General features: G+C 43.8%; 1 protein-coding gene across 1 annotated transcript; it reads right to left on the bottom strand.

The window, feature by feature from the left end:
• Nucleotides 1-676: 676 nt before the first annotated feature.
• STC1 (stanniocalcin 1) lies at nucleotides 677-13,786 on the bottom strand. The gene is made up of 4 exons (XM_066267322.1): nucleotides 13,420-13,786; nucleotides 11,296-11,438; nucleotides 10,414-10,625; nucleotides 677-3,755 (listed from the first exon to the last, which is right to left on the bottom strand). Exons 1-4 carry the CDS (start codon nucleotides 13,535-13,537, stop codon nucleotides 3,485-3,487), a joined length of 744 nt encoding a protein of 247 aa, XP_066123419.1. The 5' UTR covers nucleotides 13,538-13,786; the 3' UTR covers nucleotides 677-3,484.
• Nucleotides 13,787-16,934: the final 3,148 nt, after the last annotated feature.

Raw genomic sequence — 16,934 nt, 5'->3', positions numbered from 1 at the left:
GAAACTGATACATTTTGAGATTAAGTAACTCATCTGACATCATGCAGTTAATAAGTGGCAGGACCAGAATTCAAATCCCAGAAGTTTGACCTTGAAGCTGGATCCTTGTCATCACTGAGCTGTCTACCTCTCTTGTCACAATGATTTAATTTTACCCTTTCAACTCTTTCCGAGTCATTCCTTGTATTTATTGAGGGTATCCTGCAAACTGGGAGCCGTTTCAGTGCTGGGAACACATTAGTGAACAAGCAAAGGGTTTCTAGTCTAGGCGAAGGGTGGAGGACAGGGTCCTGTAGAAAGTGAGGACAGCATCAATAAAGGCCCAGAGGAGAGGGAGCAAGTCCTTTCTAGAACTCCTGCAGGGCTGAAGTGTACACTTCATTACACGGGAGGAAAGGTGAGTCTTGAGGTTGGAGTGGAGCAGTACCCAGACCATAATGCTTCTGAGCTTGTAAGGAATTTGGGTTGCAATTTTACTGGGAGGGTAATATTTTAAGGAAATATTTCAAGGAAATTTGGAGAATATTGACTTTAAACTATGTTCATTTGCATATCAGTACTTTAAATTAGTGTCAGTTAGTGACTTTTAAGAAACTAATCAGTTATTAACTTTATGTTCAGAAAGTCTCATTCAAGAAGTTTTTAAAGAATAACAATGAAAGACATTGGGGGAAAAACAATAAAACATAACACTTTATTATTATTTTTTATCTTAGAAGGAATTCACCAAAGGTTTCATATTATGCTATGGCATCTTTAATTATAAAAATAAGCAAATAAAATAACTTGCATCTGTCATTACCATGATACGTTTCATAACCTTTATATGCACATGGAGCTTAAAAATGTAATTTAACAATAAATAATGACATATACCAGATATGCTCACTGTTTATTCCAGTACTCAGCCAAAAACCTAAATATCACTTAAATTATAAATACATAATGCAAATATAATGGCACAAAAATGTCTAAAGTGCAACCAAATCACAATAGAAGAATCATGCAAACTGGTCTAGGTCAGCCCGAATCACTCTGCTGGGACACAGGATGAAGCTTCGGAGGTGTCAGGGGCAGCTGGGGGCAGCAGGATGGGGAAAGAGAAGAAAAAACTAGCAACATTGTGAGAACTGCTTCTTTCTGGATATGTAGATATATGTATTATAAATACATATAGAAATATCACTGTGGGGAGAAAAGGGGGTACCACGGTGTGAAGAGGTCACGGCAAAAAAAGAGAATCTATTGGACTGAAGTAAAAGAGAACTTTGCTAGGAATACTCATGTACTTACTACTTGTTGCATTGTGGTCCTGGTTTTGTGGGTTTGCAAAATGGACACAACACACACACTTTAATAGCTTTTCTGGTTCAGAGAAGTCAGTGTTGCCTGGGGCTCAGAGGTAGGGGAGGGAGGGAGGGGGAAAGTCAACTTAGAGTATGGTCTACCTGATTTCCAAGAGGCTAAGGCAGTGTCCATATGTTTGGGGACCTGGGGATAGGGTAGTTCTGAGTATAAAAATGCTCTTACAATCTGATGTCAGCACGCTTAGAGGCTGTGTGGGGACAAGGCAGCAATGCTTGTGCTGCTGCTGCTGGGTCTGCTGCAGTCGCTCTTGGTCCTTGAGCAGCACATTACTGGTTTTAAAGGCTTCATGGTAAAGTTGTATTGCTTTTCATTCTTCTGGAGATGTGCCCTCCCTCCTCCCACCAGGATCCCTCTCACTCGATTTGGTCAAATCTTGAGTTTAGCCTAGTGAGAGTCAAGCACCAATAGTTTCTACCTAAGCGAGTTTGGAGTGGCCCCTACAGTCCTACCCCTCCACCCTCCTCCTCTCTCGACATTGACCTTTGGTGGGCAGTGACGTTCATAACGGACTGATGGGTTCAAGGACAGTGACCCTGAGAAACTACTGTTGTTCATAGATAGGTTAATCATTTGGCTTTGGTGGTCGCCATCTTGTAAACATCATGGCAGAAATGATCCAACCACCAGTTCTTTTTTTCCCTCTTACTTTCTTTCTTTCTTTTTTTTTCTTTTTTTTGGCAATCCTACAGAGATGGCCCAGCTGCCAGGACAACTTTGGCAGGCAGCGTGCTACAGGACAAAAATGTAAGAGGAGTCTATTAAGGCTAGATAGCCCAGGGTTATTTATACCTCCTCAGCCCCAAGTCCTCCAAACTTAAGACCCAAAGGCTCATTGACTCATTCCTGATTGACTTCATGGAATGTCTTCCACCCAATCATCAGTTTTCCAGAGTACTAGGCACTGATGAGAGGTGGTGAGTCAAGAACTGTCACGTCCCAAGGTATCGTTGGCCTTCTCACACTCGTAGTGGTCCAAGCCAAAGGGATGCTCTTTTTGGTTTCTGTCATTCTCAGTTGGATGTGACAGAGTTGTTTCAAGCTAGGTCTAAGTTAAGAGTAGCCTCTGGGTTGAGGGGGGCTGGGAGATTAACATCTTACCTGGGGTCCTTCAGATAAACCTGTTGGTTTTTCCTGTCTCATACAGGCCCATCTTAAGTTCTGATGTTGACTAAAACTACTTCTACCCCCTTAGTTATAAAAAAGGCCACAAGGAGCATTTATGTGGATATCTGGAAGTGAGATAGTTATTCCATTCCCAGGAAAAGAAAAATAAAGCTAAGTTACAAAACTAAATCTATATGCAATAAAGTTATTATATACTGCTTTGTTTAAGCAGAGTCCTCTGGAAATTTATGTACAGTACATTAGTTTTCAGCTATTTATATTCCACAGTTAGACCTTAAGATTCTCTGGTTTTAAGACAATTGTTAAAGATACTTTTAAAGCTCTGAGCAGTTACAGTACATAAAGATGTTAGCTTTTTGTTTTTCATTAGATGCAAGAAGAGGCAGGCTCAAAGCCTGGTTGGAGATCCAGGCTTGAGCAATTTGGTAAATATGTTGGAAAGGAAATTAGACATTGGAGGATCAAGACCATAAGACACTAGCTCATAAGAGATCAAGAGTTCAAACATGTCATTCATATTCGTCTATGGCCAGCACAGATTCATAACACGAATTCCATTTAACATCTTTATGAGTATTTAAGACATGCATTTAAATTAAGTTGCTTCTTATCGGCTAACTCTACTGGGGCAACCATTCTAAAGGGCTCCACATCTTCAAATTACAATGTCTGGGGAAGTACATGAATGTTTTGTGTCTGAGAGTAGTTTTGAGGGGAGCTGGGAAAAGAAATGTAGAGGAAAGTGATAAAAAGAAGGTCTTTCCTCCTGAGGAGAGGTGGAAAAGATCACACATATTCTGTTTGAAATGCTGCCGTCATGGAATGTTGGGATATTGGTTACAGAAGCCTAGTTTCATGCAATTTTCTTTAAAGGGCTAGAAAATAGGAACTACTTAAAAAAAAATCAAACCAGGCACAGTACACTCAAAGTTGATGTGTGAACACCCTTAAGTGACACCAATTTGGTGAGGTTGTGAACACCTCTCTCTGCTTACGCACTCTCAGGGGGGGTGCGTTTGCTGTGGGAGGGAGAGGCCACCTCACCTCGGAGGTTCCTGAGGAGGACTTTCAGCTTCTGCGGCTCATTGGTGCGCCTCCTGTTGAAGTCAGCTCGCGGGTGTGTTTGGGCACAGTGATCTGTCTGCAGGATGTGAAAGAGGCTGGCCATGTTGGGCCCGATTTTCTCCATCAGGCTGTCTTTGATTGTGCTAACGGTGTCGCCATCACATTCCAGTAGGCTTCGGACAAGTCTGTTATAGTATCTGCATTGAGAAAGAGAACACAGGAGATGTCATTCAGTGAGGATGAGGCAAGACCGGGCATCCATCGGGGCTTCAGCCAGCACCCCGTCCCGAATGGCCAGACCAGGAGAACCCAACTACTTCATCAGCTGATGGGGTTTTGGCTTCTAGTCTTTGTGCAGTGTATTCTTAGTCTGAGTGATTCCTGGTTTTACCAGACAGTGTACTGAGAGAGGTCTGCTATCCTGTTTAGAGTCTAGGGAATTTACTTTGGATGGTAAGCTGACAGTAATGTGTGAAAACTTTTAGAAACAGAATTACAGAGCTAGGTGGGATTGTAGAGATCATTTAGTGACTATTTCATCATCTCATTTTATAGAGAAGAAATTAAGGTGGGACAGTGAAAGGGACTTGTCTAAGATCATGCACTGGGTTAGTGGTAGAAGCAAGACTTAGTGAAATATTATGAGGTGAGCCCAACACTTGACATATATTAACAGTCACTGCACATCCTACACCTTATTCACCCAGCCCCACAACCTCCTCCCCTCTGACAGCTGTCAGTCTCTACTCTGTCAGTCTATCGGTGAGTCTGTTTCTATTTTGTTGGTTAGTTTATTTTGTTCTTTAGATGCCACATAGGAGTGAAATCATATGTTACTTGTCATTCTCTGACTGGCTTATTGCACTTAGCATAATGCTCTCCAGGTCAAACCATGCTATTGCAGAGGTGAAGGGATTAAGTGAAAAATCCAACCCACCAATAAAACAAACAACCCCCCCCCAAAAAAAAACACCCCTCATAGACACATATGATAGCATGCTGGTGATTACCAGAGGGAAAGGGTGGTGAAGGGGTGTAGAAGAGGGTAAAGGGGAAATAAATGGTGACGGAAGGAGACTGGACTTAGGGTGGTGAACACACAATAAATATACAGATGATTTATTATAGAATTATACACCTGAAACTTATATAATTTTGTTAACCAATGTCACCCCAACAAATTCAGTAAAAATTAAAAAGAAAAAGAAAATTTAAATAATAACCATTGTATATAAATTGGAAAGGTTTTCTTTGTTTTGTTTTGTTTTTTGTGTGACAGAGACAGAGAGAGAGTCAGAGAGAGGGACAGATTGGGACAGACAGACAGGAAGGGAGAGAGATGAGAAGTATCAATTCTTCGTTGCGGCACTTTAGTTGTCCATTGATTGATTTCTCATATGTGCCTTGACTGGGGGGCTACAGCAGACTGAGTGATCCCTTGCTCAAGCCAGCGACCTTGGGCTCAAGCTGGTGAGCTTTGCTCAAACCAGATGAACCTGCGCTCAAGCTAGTGACCTCAGGGTTTCAAACTTGGGTCCTCCGTGTCCCAGTCCGACTGTCTATCCTGTGCGCCACTGCCCGGTCAGGCAAATTTGCAGTTATTTTGATGCTTCTTTGCAATTTCCTTTTTCTTGGTGGTGTGTGTTCAGGAATATGGGCATATGTGTACATATTCAAACTGAACTATTTTTCAATGAATCTCCTATCTTCAGTCAATATTCTTCAAAGGTATATTGTAGTGAGAGGGCCCATTACCAGGCAATGAGTATATTTAAATGGAAAGACTAAATGAGGATATTATGGAAAGTGGTCTTTAATGGTTCATGCTTTAATAATTCCAGGAAGCCTTCTCTCACTGGTCTAGCTTTAACTAGCCTCTTTCTTATTTGGGGACATTTATAGATATTTGGTTAGCATCACACAGGTCAGCATGTGATGGTTTTATTTTCCTGATTAGACTCTAACCTTATTGAAGGCAGGGTTTGTGTCCTTGTTCTCTGTGCCCCTCATGTGCCAGTATCATAGAGCCATATTGCCCTTTCACTGTTCATTTGTTGATTTCATTTTGTGGCCACAGAGGAAATGGAGCTTTAAAAATATAATTCTTTCCTATAAGTCATGATTCCCATAAGAAAAATTATCTGTAGACCTGGTAAGTTCGACCCAAAACCTTATGATTAGTATCAATTCTCTTCATCTTTTATGCAAGTCCTCTGAGCAGCTCAAACATGGAAGCTAAGGGTTATGGTTCAGAAAGAATGAAACTGTCTTATATGTACAACAGATAAAATTATTTATCCTGTTCTTTACGAAGACAGTTCAAATATTTTCAAGCCTGATCTGGGATGCTTCTGCTCCAATTTGAGGTGGTGACAGTTGTCAAAACCCATTAGCTCCCTGTTCACTAATTAGAGACTGTCCTGATGACAGTGATCTTCCCTCAGAGGACCTGACGGCCGCTGGGGCCACAGGAGCTTCTGTGAAAAGAAACCTGTTTATTTTTAACTCACCTCACAGATCACAGGATCATACATCTTTCCAGAATAATTTAACCCCCACCCCCAGAGAGGTTCTTTCAAGGATGACGTACGGTAAGTAGGGGAGAGGTCCTTTCAAAGATGTCAGTAAAAGGGTAGAACGAGGTAATGAGCACAGTGGCCACCCTCCTGCAAGGGAGCAGGGTGAATCTGGGGTCCGAACGAGTGTCTCAGACACAGGCCCGGCCCCACCCCTCTCACAAGCGGGGGTAGGGGTGGGGCTTATATCCAGCTGTTGTTAAAGTTGGGATTCTCTAGCAAAAAAACACATTTTCTAACCTTTGGAGTTATAAATCATGTGAATCAATGCAGATCTCACTTGGATGGGGAAGTGGGAGAAAAGTGGTTCAGAAAAACTGAGAATAAACTGTTTTGTATCAATAGCTTCAAAAGTCTCCATATCCACACAGCTCCCCAGGGATCTCCTTCCTCGTGGCTTCTGCCAGGCCCTGGATCCCCTGGACCTCTGTGTCCAGTTCACAGCGTGATTAGATCCTAGAGAATAAAGTTTCTGACCCTCACTCCATTGCCCCTCAGTAAGGACTTTATAACTTGGGAGTTAACCCTTCCATTTCTAGGAAGACCTAATCGTACCAGATGACCTCCCAAATGAGCCGAAGAAGATGGCCTTTCCTTAGATTGACATTGCAAACTTGTCTGGCTGAAGGGATCTAAGCCCAGCAAGGAGATGCAGCTTCTGCATCTGGCCTGGCATCTTTGAGGCCTTGCGAGCACCTCTGGCCCTACTTTGTCAAACCTGCTCCCCTTCTCTGAGGGCTCCTGCCTTCACCGTTGCTGTCTCTGCCAGCCCAGAGAGGACACCTGTGAGTACTGTTTCCTGACGATGGCCCTTGCCAGCCTGACTGCTCTTACTGACTCCTCAAATCTCACCTCAGCTTCTCTCCCAGAGCTTTATTTACTTCTCAGTGAGGGTGGGCTAAGAGAGACCCTCAAATAGAAAGTGCTGTGGCTCCATTGTCAGCTCCTCCAAGTGTGGCAAATTGGTCAGGCTTTCCATCTGCCAGAGCAAGCTGTAGGCTAAGGACTGTCCATTAAGGACTGGAACATGGCCTTGTCCTCTGGGATTTCATGAGTTAATGACATAGACCTTTCCTATCTATAAACCACTAAGTGAGATTATTGAATAAACTGTCTCCAGCAAAGGTTGACTTAGCAACTGTCACATATTTACTGAGCACAGTCTTGTACCAAGTGACATGTGTCTTCTCTTTGAGGAGAGTGTGTACAAAAATCTAGTTGTTGATCACCCCAGGCACACTTACTCAGTTCTGCTTGGGATTCTATTTTTGGACTGTGGATGTATCCTGCAGGCTTTACTGGCTGCCATTTTTGAAGTAGAAATCAAATAGCTTGGCTCAAGGCCATGTGAGTTCTAGGTCCAATTCTGTCCTTTACCAGCTGTGTGACCTTCAGCAGGTCACTCCCCTCTCTGTGCCTCTGTTCTTTAATTATTACAATGAGGCAGTTGGTCTAGTTAACATCTATGGCCATTTTCAGCCGAGATATGATATGTTTCTAGTGGTTTGATAGATATGTTCCTTCTCAATTTAACAAAAACAGTGCAGCTCTAACGCCTGTCCTTTGCAGGAAGAGTTAGAACTATTTAAGATTTCTTTCTTCTTTATGGAGAGTGGTGGGAGTCTGCCGCAAAGACTTGGTGGGCTGCTTGGAACACCCTGCCTAGAAGGACTTTTTAAAGCATGTTTCTTCCTTCCTTCTTCAAAAATTCCATCATCAACTTTTTTTTTGTAAGGAATAAGATCAGATATTCTCCATAGCTACTGTTTCGGCCATGCTTACCCAAATACACACATACTGCCTAGGAACGTTCTGTATGAGGGTTTATAAATAGTCCTTTGTTTCCCTTGATCAATATTATTCTTCTGTTTCCTGTTCCCTATCCATGCCCCAGAGAGCTGGAAGCTTTCGTCAGTTTTCCCACTCTGGATGGGGACTGGTCGAATCCCTTCCCAAGCCTCACACTGTTCAACCTGTCCAACGGATTTCACCTGCTTCCCTCATGGTTGAAAGTAAAATCTGCAAATTCAGCCAGGGGGACACTCCAGTTATCCTTCCTCTTCTCAGTGCATTTCTCTCGTGGAAAGCTTCTCCATCCTGGCTCCGGGTCCAGGCACAGGCTTTTGGATTCTCCCAGGCCCAGATCTCAGGCTAGCTAAGTCACAGGAAGGTGGAATGAACCTGTAACTACTTCCTTTTGTGATTCTGTGCCAGTTGGCACAAGAATCTGTGGTGGGACAGAGGCTGGGAAAGCAGGATGTTTCAGGAGGGTGAGGAGCTTAAATAGAGCAAATCAAGCCCAGAATGAAACAGGAAATCTCTACAGTTCTCAGCAGGAATAATGTGAGCCAGTTGATGTGAAATCACTGGAGAATAGTAAGAGTGGCATGGAAGGTTCTTGTTTCTGAGGGCGGGTATTTTTTCCCACTTTCCTAATACCAGTGATTCCCCTAAGATTAAAGAAAGAGATGTGACCATCTTCTTGAATTGAGAAGGCACTTATGGAAAGTAACAATGGCCCGAATAAAGCAATTGCTAGTCTCTTCTTAGAACCACCACTGCAGAATCTGTGTCATCTTTTCTGTAAGACCTCTCCTTTCATAATGATACTGCCTCAGTTAAAATAGACTAGTCTTGCCTCAAAATTGGTTATATGCCATATTATAGGTCATGGATTGTCACCAGATCCTTAAAGATCTAAGCTTATAATAGTGGCTTTGCTAATATACTCCTGAATACCCCACCCCCAGTCACTAAACAAATAACATCCTTTATTCCTAGCCCCAGGCCAGACTAAGAATTTTTTATTTTTCTTCCTTCAGTGAAAGGTGTTTCCAGCATTAACCAGGTTCTTTTTGTTTTGTTTTGTTTTCTCCCCAGATACAATAAGAATCTTCCTGGGTGAATTTTAAGACCAAGGTCAATATAAAGAGACAGTCTATTTGAGATAAATGCTGGATTTCCTCTTCAGCGGAAATCAGTTAGGACCCATGACAAAGTGGCTTCCAAGGACTGAACAAGTGATGTTTATAAATGGGTACCAGGTTCTGAAGAGCACAGACCTGTAGTTAAGAGTGAATGAGAAATTTGACCAAGCTCTTGTGTCAGGGGGCTTAACCTTTCTCTCAGGGGGACTGTGTCTCTCATTTTCCAGTTGCCTTTATGAACATGCCTAAAGCACTGAGAAGCCCCAGAAGGACTAGGCCATTGCCACTATCTGAAAAGGGTGGCAACATCTGGCTGGGAAATTCATTAGGTTAAGTCTGAATTAGCCGCCAGGTGGTTGGAGTAACATGGATAGGACTGATCTGTGTGAATATGTGCACATTTGGTTGGAGAGTCAGAGAATCATAGCACTTCAGAAATGGGAGTCAAATTTTAGTCCGAAGGGCATCACAGTAGGCTGCATTTGACAGGCCTGCCCCGCCCCTGTCAAATCCCCATCAGCATCTCATAGGTGGGGAAGCCCAGGTCTCGCTGGGAATCTTTCTAGGCCAGGGAATGAGGATGTCAGCCCTATTGTGTTAGGTGTTCACTCCTGGCTGGTGAAGACAGCGAGTCAGAGGCACAGAAAAGCACAGTGCTTAGATAGCACCAGCTCAGTGGCTTTGGGTCACATAAGGATGCTTAGATGAGGAAGTGATCTGGGCAGTCATGGAACCTCATTCCAGGAAATCTAGGGCTAGAGGAATGGGATGACATTGGCCTGGAGGGGAACATGGGAATCATCTAGTATAGCTATTGCACTCTGCACAAAGGAAGTGTCAGTCCCACTAAAGTGAGATAGCTTGTTCTGGGCTGCCTAGTAAATATTTGACTGGGCTTGGGGCTGACTCGAAGTACATGCAGATTTAAAAGACTGCATTACAACATTCGACCAGGGTTTTTTATCATGGCCAGCTGTACTCTGCATAGTCATTCAGCCAAATTTGATGTCTCAAAAGCTTGTTTCCATAAACTTTGTAATTCCCTTCAGGCTTATGGCAAGAAATTAACCATGAAAATATACCCAGGGATGCTGCAGCAAATGAGGCTTTCTATTAGCTGCACAGGAAGACTTTTCCTATTTAATACTGAAAAAAAAAAACCCCTACAAAAAACCCAGCCTGCTTGAGCTGTCATAACCAATCACAAACACATTTTTCCTGCAAAAGCTGGGAAGACTGCAAGCTAAAATAAGAGCATGACTATGGAAATTTAACCCCCTTCTGTGTCTGGCTCTGCCAGCCAACCACTCCCCCCTCCACCCTAATTGCAAAAAAGTAGACTCATTTTTTACCTGTTGGAGAAGTGATTGGGGAGCTGGACAACTTCAGTGATGGCTTCAGGGTTCCGCTTGGCGATGCTGCACACGTTCAGCTTGCTGTAGCACTCCTCCTGCACCTCAGCAATCATCCTCTGGAAAGTGGAGCACCTCCGGATGGCGAGGAAGACCTTGGCCGTGACCCCGTTGGCGATGCACTTCAAGCTTTCTTTGACAAATGCTTTTCCCTGCCAAGAAAAGGGTAGGAGGAAAAGCTTTAGCTCAAACTGACAAGAGCGGACAGGGCATATAATGTGTGGGACTTAAGGGGCTCTTGGCACTGCATTATGGCCATCTGCATGTCCTTGCAATGAGAAAACTGTGGGTGTGGCCAGGATTAAAAATGTCCCTACCCCCTGAGACTACCTTGAGAACTAAGCTCCATGGAAAGGAATGAGACAAGAGAAAAAATAAAAGAAAAAAGAGGAACCATAAACAACCACCCAGCAGCTTAAAAATAGCCATAATATGGCTTTGTATTCTTAAGATTGAGACTTAATAAGTCAAACTATAAGCTAGAATGCTAGGTCATACTGTGAGAATGTCTTTGTTAGAAGAACGTTTTTATTTCCTCTTGAAGAAGCAAAGATTTTCTGCCCATCACCACTCCTTTATAAGACAGCCTCTGTCAGCCTGTTACAATTGTGCCTTACAGTGGGTAGGGAGTGTCTTATACAGAACTTATATCAAGGCCAAAACTCTGTGTGTGTGTGTGTGTGTGTGTGTACACCGGAGATGAGAATTTAGAGTTGGAGAGGCTAAGGAGAGCTGGTTCCCCATGAGACTGGTTTCTAAGAATAATAGTCTAACACACTGTCAAAGACAAGCAAACCAGTGGGAGTAAGGGTCACTTGTTACCTGAGTGTCGAATTTAGCAGCGCTGTACAAGAAGGATTTACAGATGTCATACATCCCATCTGTGTCACAGGTGGAGTTCTCCAGGCAAGCGAAAGCCCCACAGCCAACCTGCAGAGCACTGTTGAGGCAGCGAACCACTTCCGCTGAAAGAGACAAATCCATCCAATCTGGGTCAGACAGTGAGGGCGTCAGGTTGGTGTGGTGGAAGAATTCAAGGACATGGGGTCAAAAGAACTTATCTGTGATATGGCCAGTAGCGAGACCCATTCAGAGGGGGAAAGGTGGGAGGGGGAGAAAGCGTGGGGTAGGCAGATAAATCCCACTGGCTTATAAGAACCAGGACACTTGAAGGAGAGGGGATGGTCTCCCTCTGAGACACATGCTCTTGGTCTCACCATCACCACACCGCCGGTGTGGCCGGAGAGCAAGGATGGAGTCTGAGGAATGATGCTCCAAGCAGCTCTGCAGAGCCAAAGACATCACTTAGAGCCTGAAAAGCTTTGGGAGGCAAATGCTGTAGCTAGTGGTCAGAGCTGGGTGGTAGGAGGGCCAGGGAGGCCATTTGGCTCCCAAAAATGTACTCCAGAGTAATAAGGATGGAATTTTAGTCTAAATGGCAGAGAAGAATTTGCCAGGAATCCCTTCCGAATTAGGGCTTATAACTTACCTTCAAATGGGCAGAAAGGAATCTGACCCATTCTTGTCTCACCCCAACCCCCCACGGTAGGACAGTGCTTAGAGGTATGCATAACATCTCTCATGTTAAAAGCCATTTTTTTTTTCTAAACAGAGAAACACAATTGTGGAATAAAAAGCCAAGGCACCCCTTGTGCAAGACTGGAAGAAAACCGCAAAGGACTTGCATGAGGCTTTCTACATTCTGGATAAGATCTCCCATAAAAGTAATTTCTCTCCTCCAGAAGGGGGGGTGTTCTGGCAGGCAGCTCAGCAAGAAATGATCTGTGGCCTTCATACCATAGGATTCTCCTCTGAGATCAAAAGCATGGTTGGGTTAGACTTCCCCTCCCCCTCCCACCACCCGCAGCCTCTGGATGTTACAAGTCATTTCCCTAATTATATATTTCCACGGGTTCAAATTATAACTTTGCTTTAAGCAGTTTTAATATGCATTAGGGTTGCTATTGTTTTAGGCAAGCTCGAATTGTGAATCACTGCATCTCTATAGCAACTAAGTACAAAAGGAAGTGAAGCAAAGCCCTTCTCTCGGCAGGGACCTGCTCTAGCAAGGGGAGTGTAGTCTGCAGCATTTGAACACCTGCGATCCCAGCTTTGCTGACAGTTGAGGGAGCGAGGGCAGCAATGGCTGGGGAGCAGGGCGGACAAGCAAAGTCAAAAGGCAGAGGTGTCAATGCCAGCCTCCTAAGGACTCTTTTCCTTTAACGGCCAAGCCAATATACAATTAACTGCCCGGGGAGTCAGGACTAGAGTGAGACCTTTCCCTTGCAGAAACAGCTGCTACGTTTCACAAATACTCCTTTTTAAGCGGCTCTCCGGCCACGGGCTGCATGGGCGACTGAATGGAGACCGAGAGAGAGACAGAAAGCTGGGAGGAAGAGAATGAGCACTGTTGGGGGTGTGATGTGTAGGGCTTTCTCTGAATCTGCTCGGGATTTGTCAGACTTGAGTGCTATGGTTCCGTAAATCAGTCGGCAGAGGGAGATTTCAGTGTGCTCTCTGGAGGGGTGGGGAAGTCAAGTTATAGGGTCTTAAAGGTAAAGAAAGAGGGGTATCAATCATGTCTCACCTTAAGACCAGCTTCAGCTTCTGGAAAGTATGGAGAGCGCTTTGAAGCATGCCAACATTCAAGCCCCCCCCCCCCCCCCCCCCCCCAAGAGGGTACGTGCCAGATTTCAGGCAATCAGGCTAGGCTTATGCAATGAAATACCCTCAGCAGAGCGACCGGCTTCTTCGTTAGTTGCGTGCAATTTATTAAACAAAGGAGCTCCACTTCCTAAGGCTATTGGATTACACTGGCAGTTTATTGCCATCAGGCATGAAGCACATTTATTATCAAGATCAGCCTTCACAGACACAGTTGCAAAAGCGAGAGGCAAATGAGGACAGCTCTTTGGGAGAGAAACCGGTCCTGGGTTTGCCGCTTACCTGAGTTCTGAGCTGCCACCCGGGATTTCCTGGAGCTCACAGAATCATTCTGTTCTGCCTCATGGGTTGCAGAAGCACTGATCACCAGCACCAGAAGCACTGCTGAGTTTTGGAGCATTCTCTGAGAAGTTTCCGCTAAGTTGTTGGGTTTTTTTTTTCCTCCCCCCTTTCCTCTTTCCCTCTCCCGGCTTGAGGGAAGATGTGGATCTGGATACACTGAAAGCCTAGGTGAGGATTTGATGAGGATTTTTTGTTGCTGCTGATGCTGCTCCTCCTGACGCTTCCACTACTGCTGCGGCTGCTGCTGTGGCTGCTGCTGCTGCTGCTGCTGCTGCCGCCGCCGTGGCTGCAGTCACTGCTCCTTGCACCTCTGGCTTTTGCAAACTGGGGGCCCAAGAGCTGCACCCAGGGGTTTTATAGCCGTTCTTATCGGTCCTTGAGATCGGGGACCAATCAGGTCCCTCAACTGGTCTGGCCAGCCAATCGGAGGGTGCGCTCATTGGGCTGGAGCTGTTTGACTTCTTAGAAATATTTTCCAGCAAATTAAAAGTACCTGCTGCCAATGGTTCATATGTGTGTGTGACTGTGTGTGCAAAGATGTGTGGACAAGCTATTTTCACGGAATTAAAGGGTAGCTTTGTACTGCTCAAACTAAAGGAAAATCATATGACAATCTCAAGGTGCTTTGGAAATCTGTCCATCTTTTTTTTTTTTAACTAGCTGGGAGCAGGATGAGAGGTGTGCTGTCTTTGGATTTGCATTCTACCTCATTATAGCAGTTTTACTCTGTATTGGAAGCTATTCATATTTATCTCCCCATCTTCTCAGCACATACGTGTTCACAGGGCCCTGATGCATTTTAGTTGTATGTGAGTATCCTGAGTTCTCACACATATAGGAACCCCAAAGGAGGGGCATATATGAGTGAGAAGGTCCTGATGAACAGAGCATGACATCTCTGGGCTGTGACCCCAATTTCTCTATTGCTTTAGCTCTATAAACCTAGTCAAGTCCTTTCACCTTGCTCTTCCATTGTTTTCCAAGCTGTGAAATATCAGCGTTGGAGTCTAGCATTCCTTGGGCCTGGGACACTATGATTCTCTAACACAAATGAACCTTGACTCCATCTTTTCTGTCACCAGCAGGATTGTAAACTCCAAGAGTGTTGGTTATCATAGGTACACGTGTGCATACCTACATACACAACACACCAGGGAGACCTTGTGAATGCCTGGAGAATTAATAAACTGTGTATTCAAACCCAGCAACTTCATAATCACGTTGAAACAATAAGCTGGCCAATGCAAGACTAAACCTGCTGGGGAAACCAGTTCATTTCTTGAGGGGAGGAGGGAAGAGGAGGGAATGGGGCGGCAGGATGGGAAGAAGGGGTAGGAAGAGCCCAGAATGTGTAGGAGAGAAGACTGATAAGCCCTAGACTTAATGGGAAAATTACAGTGGCATCACAAATCATGCCTAGTGTAGAAGCTCGTATTGTAAGTGGGCAGTTGGCAACATTGAAGCTTGTCCCTAACTTGTGAAGGAGGTTAATAATCCAGGAGAGGACTTATCAGGGCGGAGAAGTGGTCATAAGGGCTAGAGTAAAGTGTAGGGATTAAACAACAACAACAAAAAATCCTTAAAAATTTTTAGGAGGTAAATGAGAAAGAGCCATTGGAGGTTCATACAGACACAGGCAAGATGATCTTGCAAAGAAACTGAGCCATCCAGTGGTTTCAGTTTAAATCCTAAAATCTTCAGACAAAGGTGGAGGGAAGAGTGCCAACTCTATTAACCACAAACCAAAAGTCAGCTCTATATGTGTGTAAGGGGGTGGACTTGCTGGGTGATTACAGCCTCCTTTGCCAAAAAAAAAAAAAAAAAAAAAAAAAAGGGCAGGGGAAGGTTGTTTGAAAAGCATGGAGAGAGAAAATAAAGGATAAGGCGTTCCTGAGAAAAAGAAAATTTCAATTTTCCATGAAATAATAAGTACATTTCAACTTCTATTTACTAACCTGATTGATATTTCTCAAGTATGGTCCCAGCTAAGGAGTGAGTAGGGAAGGTAAAAGAAAAGAAATCTTGAAGAAGGAAAAGTAGTGATTCTTGTCATCGAGGTACTTGCAGTCAAATTAGGAAGATGGTGAACCTCAGTCATATCTCTGAAGATTCCGAATGTCAGCAACTTGCAGGGTGAGAGAAGGGCATGGTCAACGTTGGTGAGAGACGGGGAAAGGCTTCATGCCAGGATCTTTGAGGGAAGGTCGACGAGGGAAAGATGTAAAGTGCTTTTATTTCTTGCTTTTCAAGAATTTAGGAAAAGGTTATGACATTTCCTTTTTAAAGAAGGGTCATGTTCTAGAAATCTCAGAGGTTGGCTTAATTGCTTTTAAGCAGGAGTGGTAGATGTAGACAGAGTTGAATGACCCCTTCTGGAAGAGGAAGAGGGCAGACGCATGCATTTTTTCCTCAGGGACTTTGATTTCTAGTCCTTAGCATTCGCATCCTCCTTAGATGGTCTTCCTTGTGAAATGCAGTGCTCTTGGTTTCTCTTGGATTTCCCCCCTGTTGGTCTACTGGTTTAATAGGGTGATGATGCCTTACTCCCCACCATCCACCTCCTTTTTCTCTGGTGCTTGCAATGGGACACATTGTCCCCAAAGTGTCCAAATGTGGTTTGTATTCTCTTTGATGTTGATTTATAGTTTCTTCTTATTTCACTTCCTTACTGTTGTGTGCCCGAATGTTCATTGCTGGGCGTGCAAAGTGTCTCACAATGACAGATAAGCTGTCATCTGAAGATATCCAATCGTGGTCAGCTATATTGGTTTGCATATAACTAATATCAGTGCATTTGAGAATATCAAAGGATGAAGCTGGAGTCTAAGCAAAAACACCCAATGTCAAGTTCCCTCCCAGGAGTTTATTCGAATGTCCGCAGTCATTGAATTTCTGTCTTGAACTTTAACATAGCAATGATAGAAAGGTCTTGGGAACTCTGCAGGTGATGTCCAGTTCCTTTGTAACTTCTGGGGTGGGATAGGGTATGAGGAAATATAGAGGAGTTTGAATATCAGATTTCAGAGTTCAGATCTTATCCTGTAAGCAACAGAGGTCAGTAAGTATTCTTGAGTAGGAATTGATAAATGATGGGTTGAGATTAGTGTTTGGGGAAGATCTTTTGATCATAGTTATGATGGTTTGGAGGAATGAAAGAATGGAAGTTATAAAACTATTAATAATATCAATTTGTGTTGATGAGGTCCTGGACAATGATGGTAGCAGTAAGAAAGGAAGAGGGGGAAAATGTGAGATATTTTAAATAAAATGGAAATTCTCAATTTTCTTAAGAACTCTATTAGAAAAAACCTTACTCCAGCGTAATGGTTAATGGAGATGGTGTAGTCCATTCTTTCTTCACTTACTGGATAGGATTTTTAGTTGGCAAGACCATCTAGCATCTCCATTAGGCAGACACTTTCTGGCGTTGTGTTCAGGTAGCAGGCTTACCTAAC

Source organism: Saccopteryx bilineata, chromosome 1 (assembly GCF_036850765.1).
Source record: "Saccopteryx bilineata isolate mSacBil1 chromosome 1, mSacBil1_pri_phased_curated, whole genome shotgun sequence".
NCBI lineage: Eukaryota > Metazoa > Chordata > Mammalia > Chiroptera > Emballonuridae > Saccopteryx > Saccopteryx bilineata.
The sequence above is the reverse complement of the archived record's forward strand: the minus strand, read 5'-3'. Positions and strand labels throughout refer to the sequence as shown.

Excerpts from the sequence above, each read along its gene's own strand:
- STC1 (XM_066267322.1), bottom strand. The coding sequence starts at position 13,537 with ATGCTCCAAAACTCAGCAGTGCTTCTGGTGCTGGTGATCAGTGCTTCT. Across the intron at positions 11,439-13,419 it reads GGTGGCAGCTCAGAACTCAG|CGGAAGTGGTTCGCTGCCTC; the intron begins GTAAGCGGCAAA and ends TGTCTCTTTCAG. Across the intron at positions 10,626-11,295 it reads CTGCTAAATTCGACACTCAG|GGAAAAGCATTTGTCAAAGA; the intron begins GTAACAAGTGAC and ends TTTTCTTGGCAG.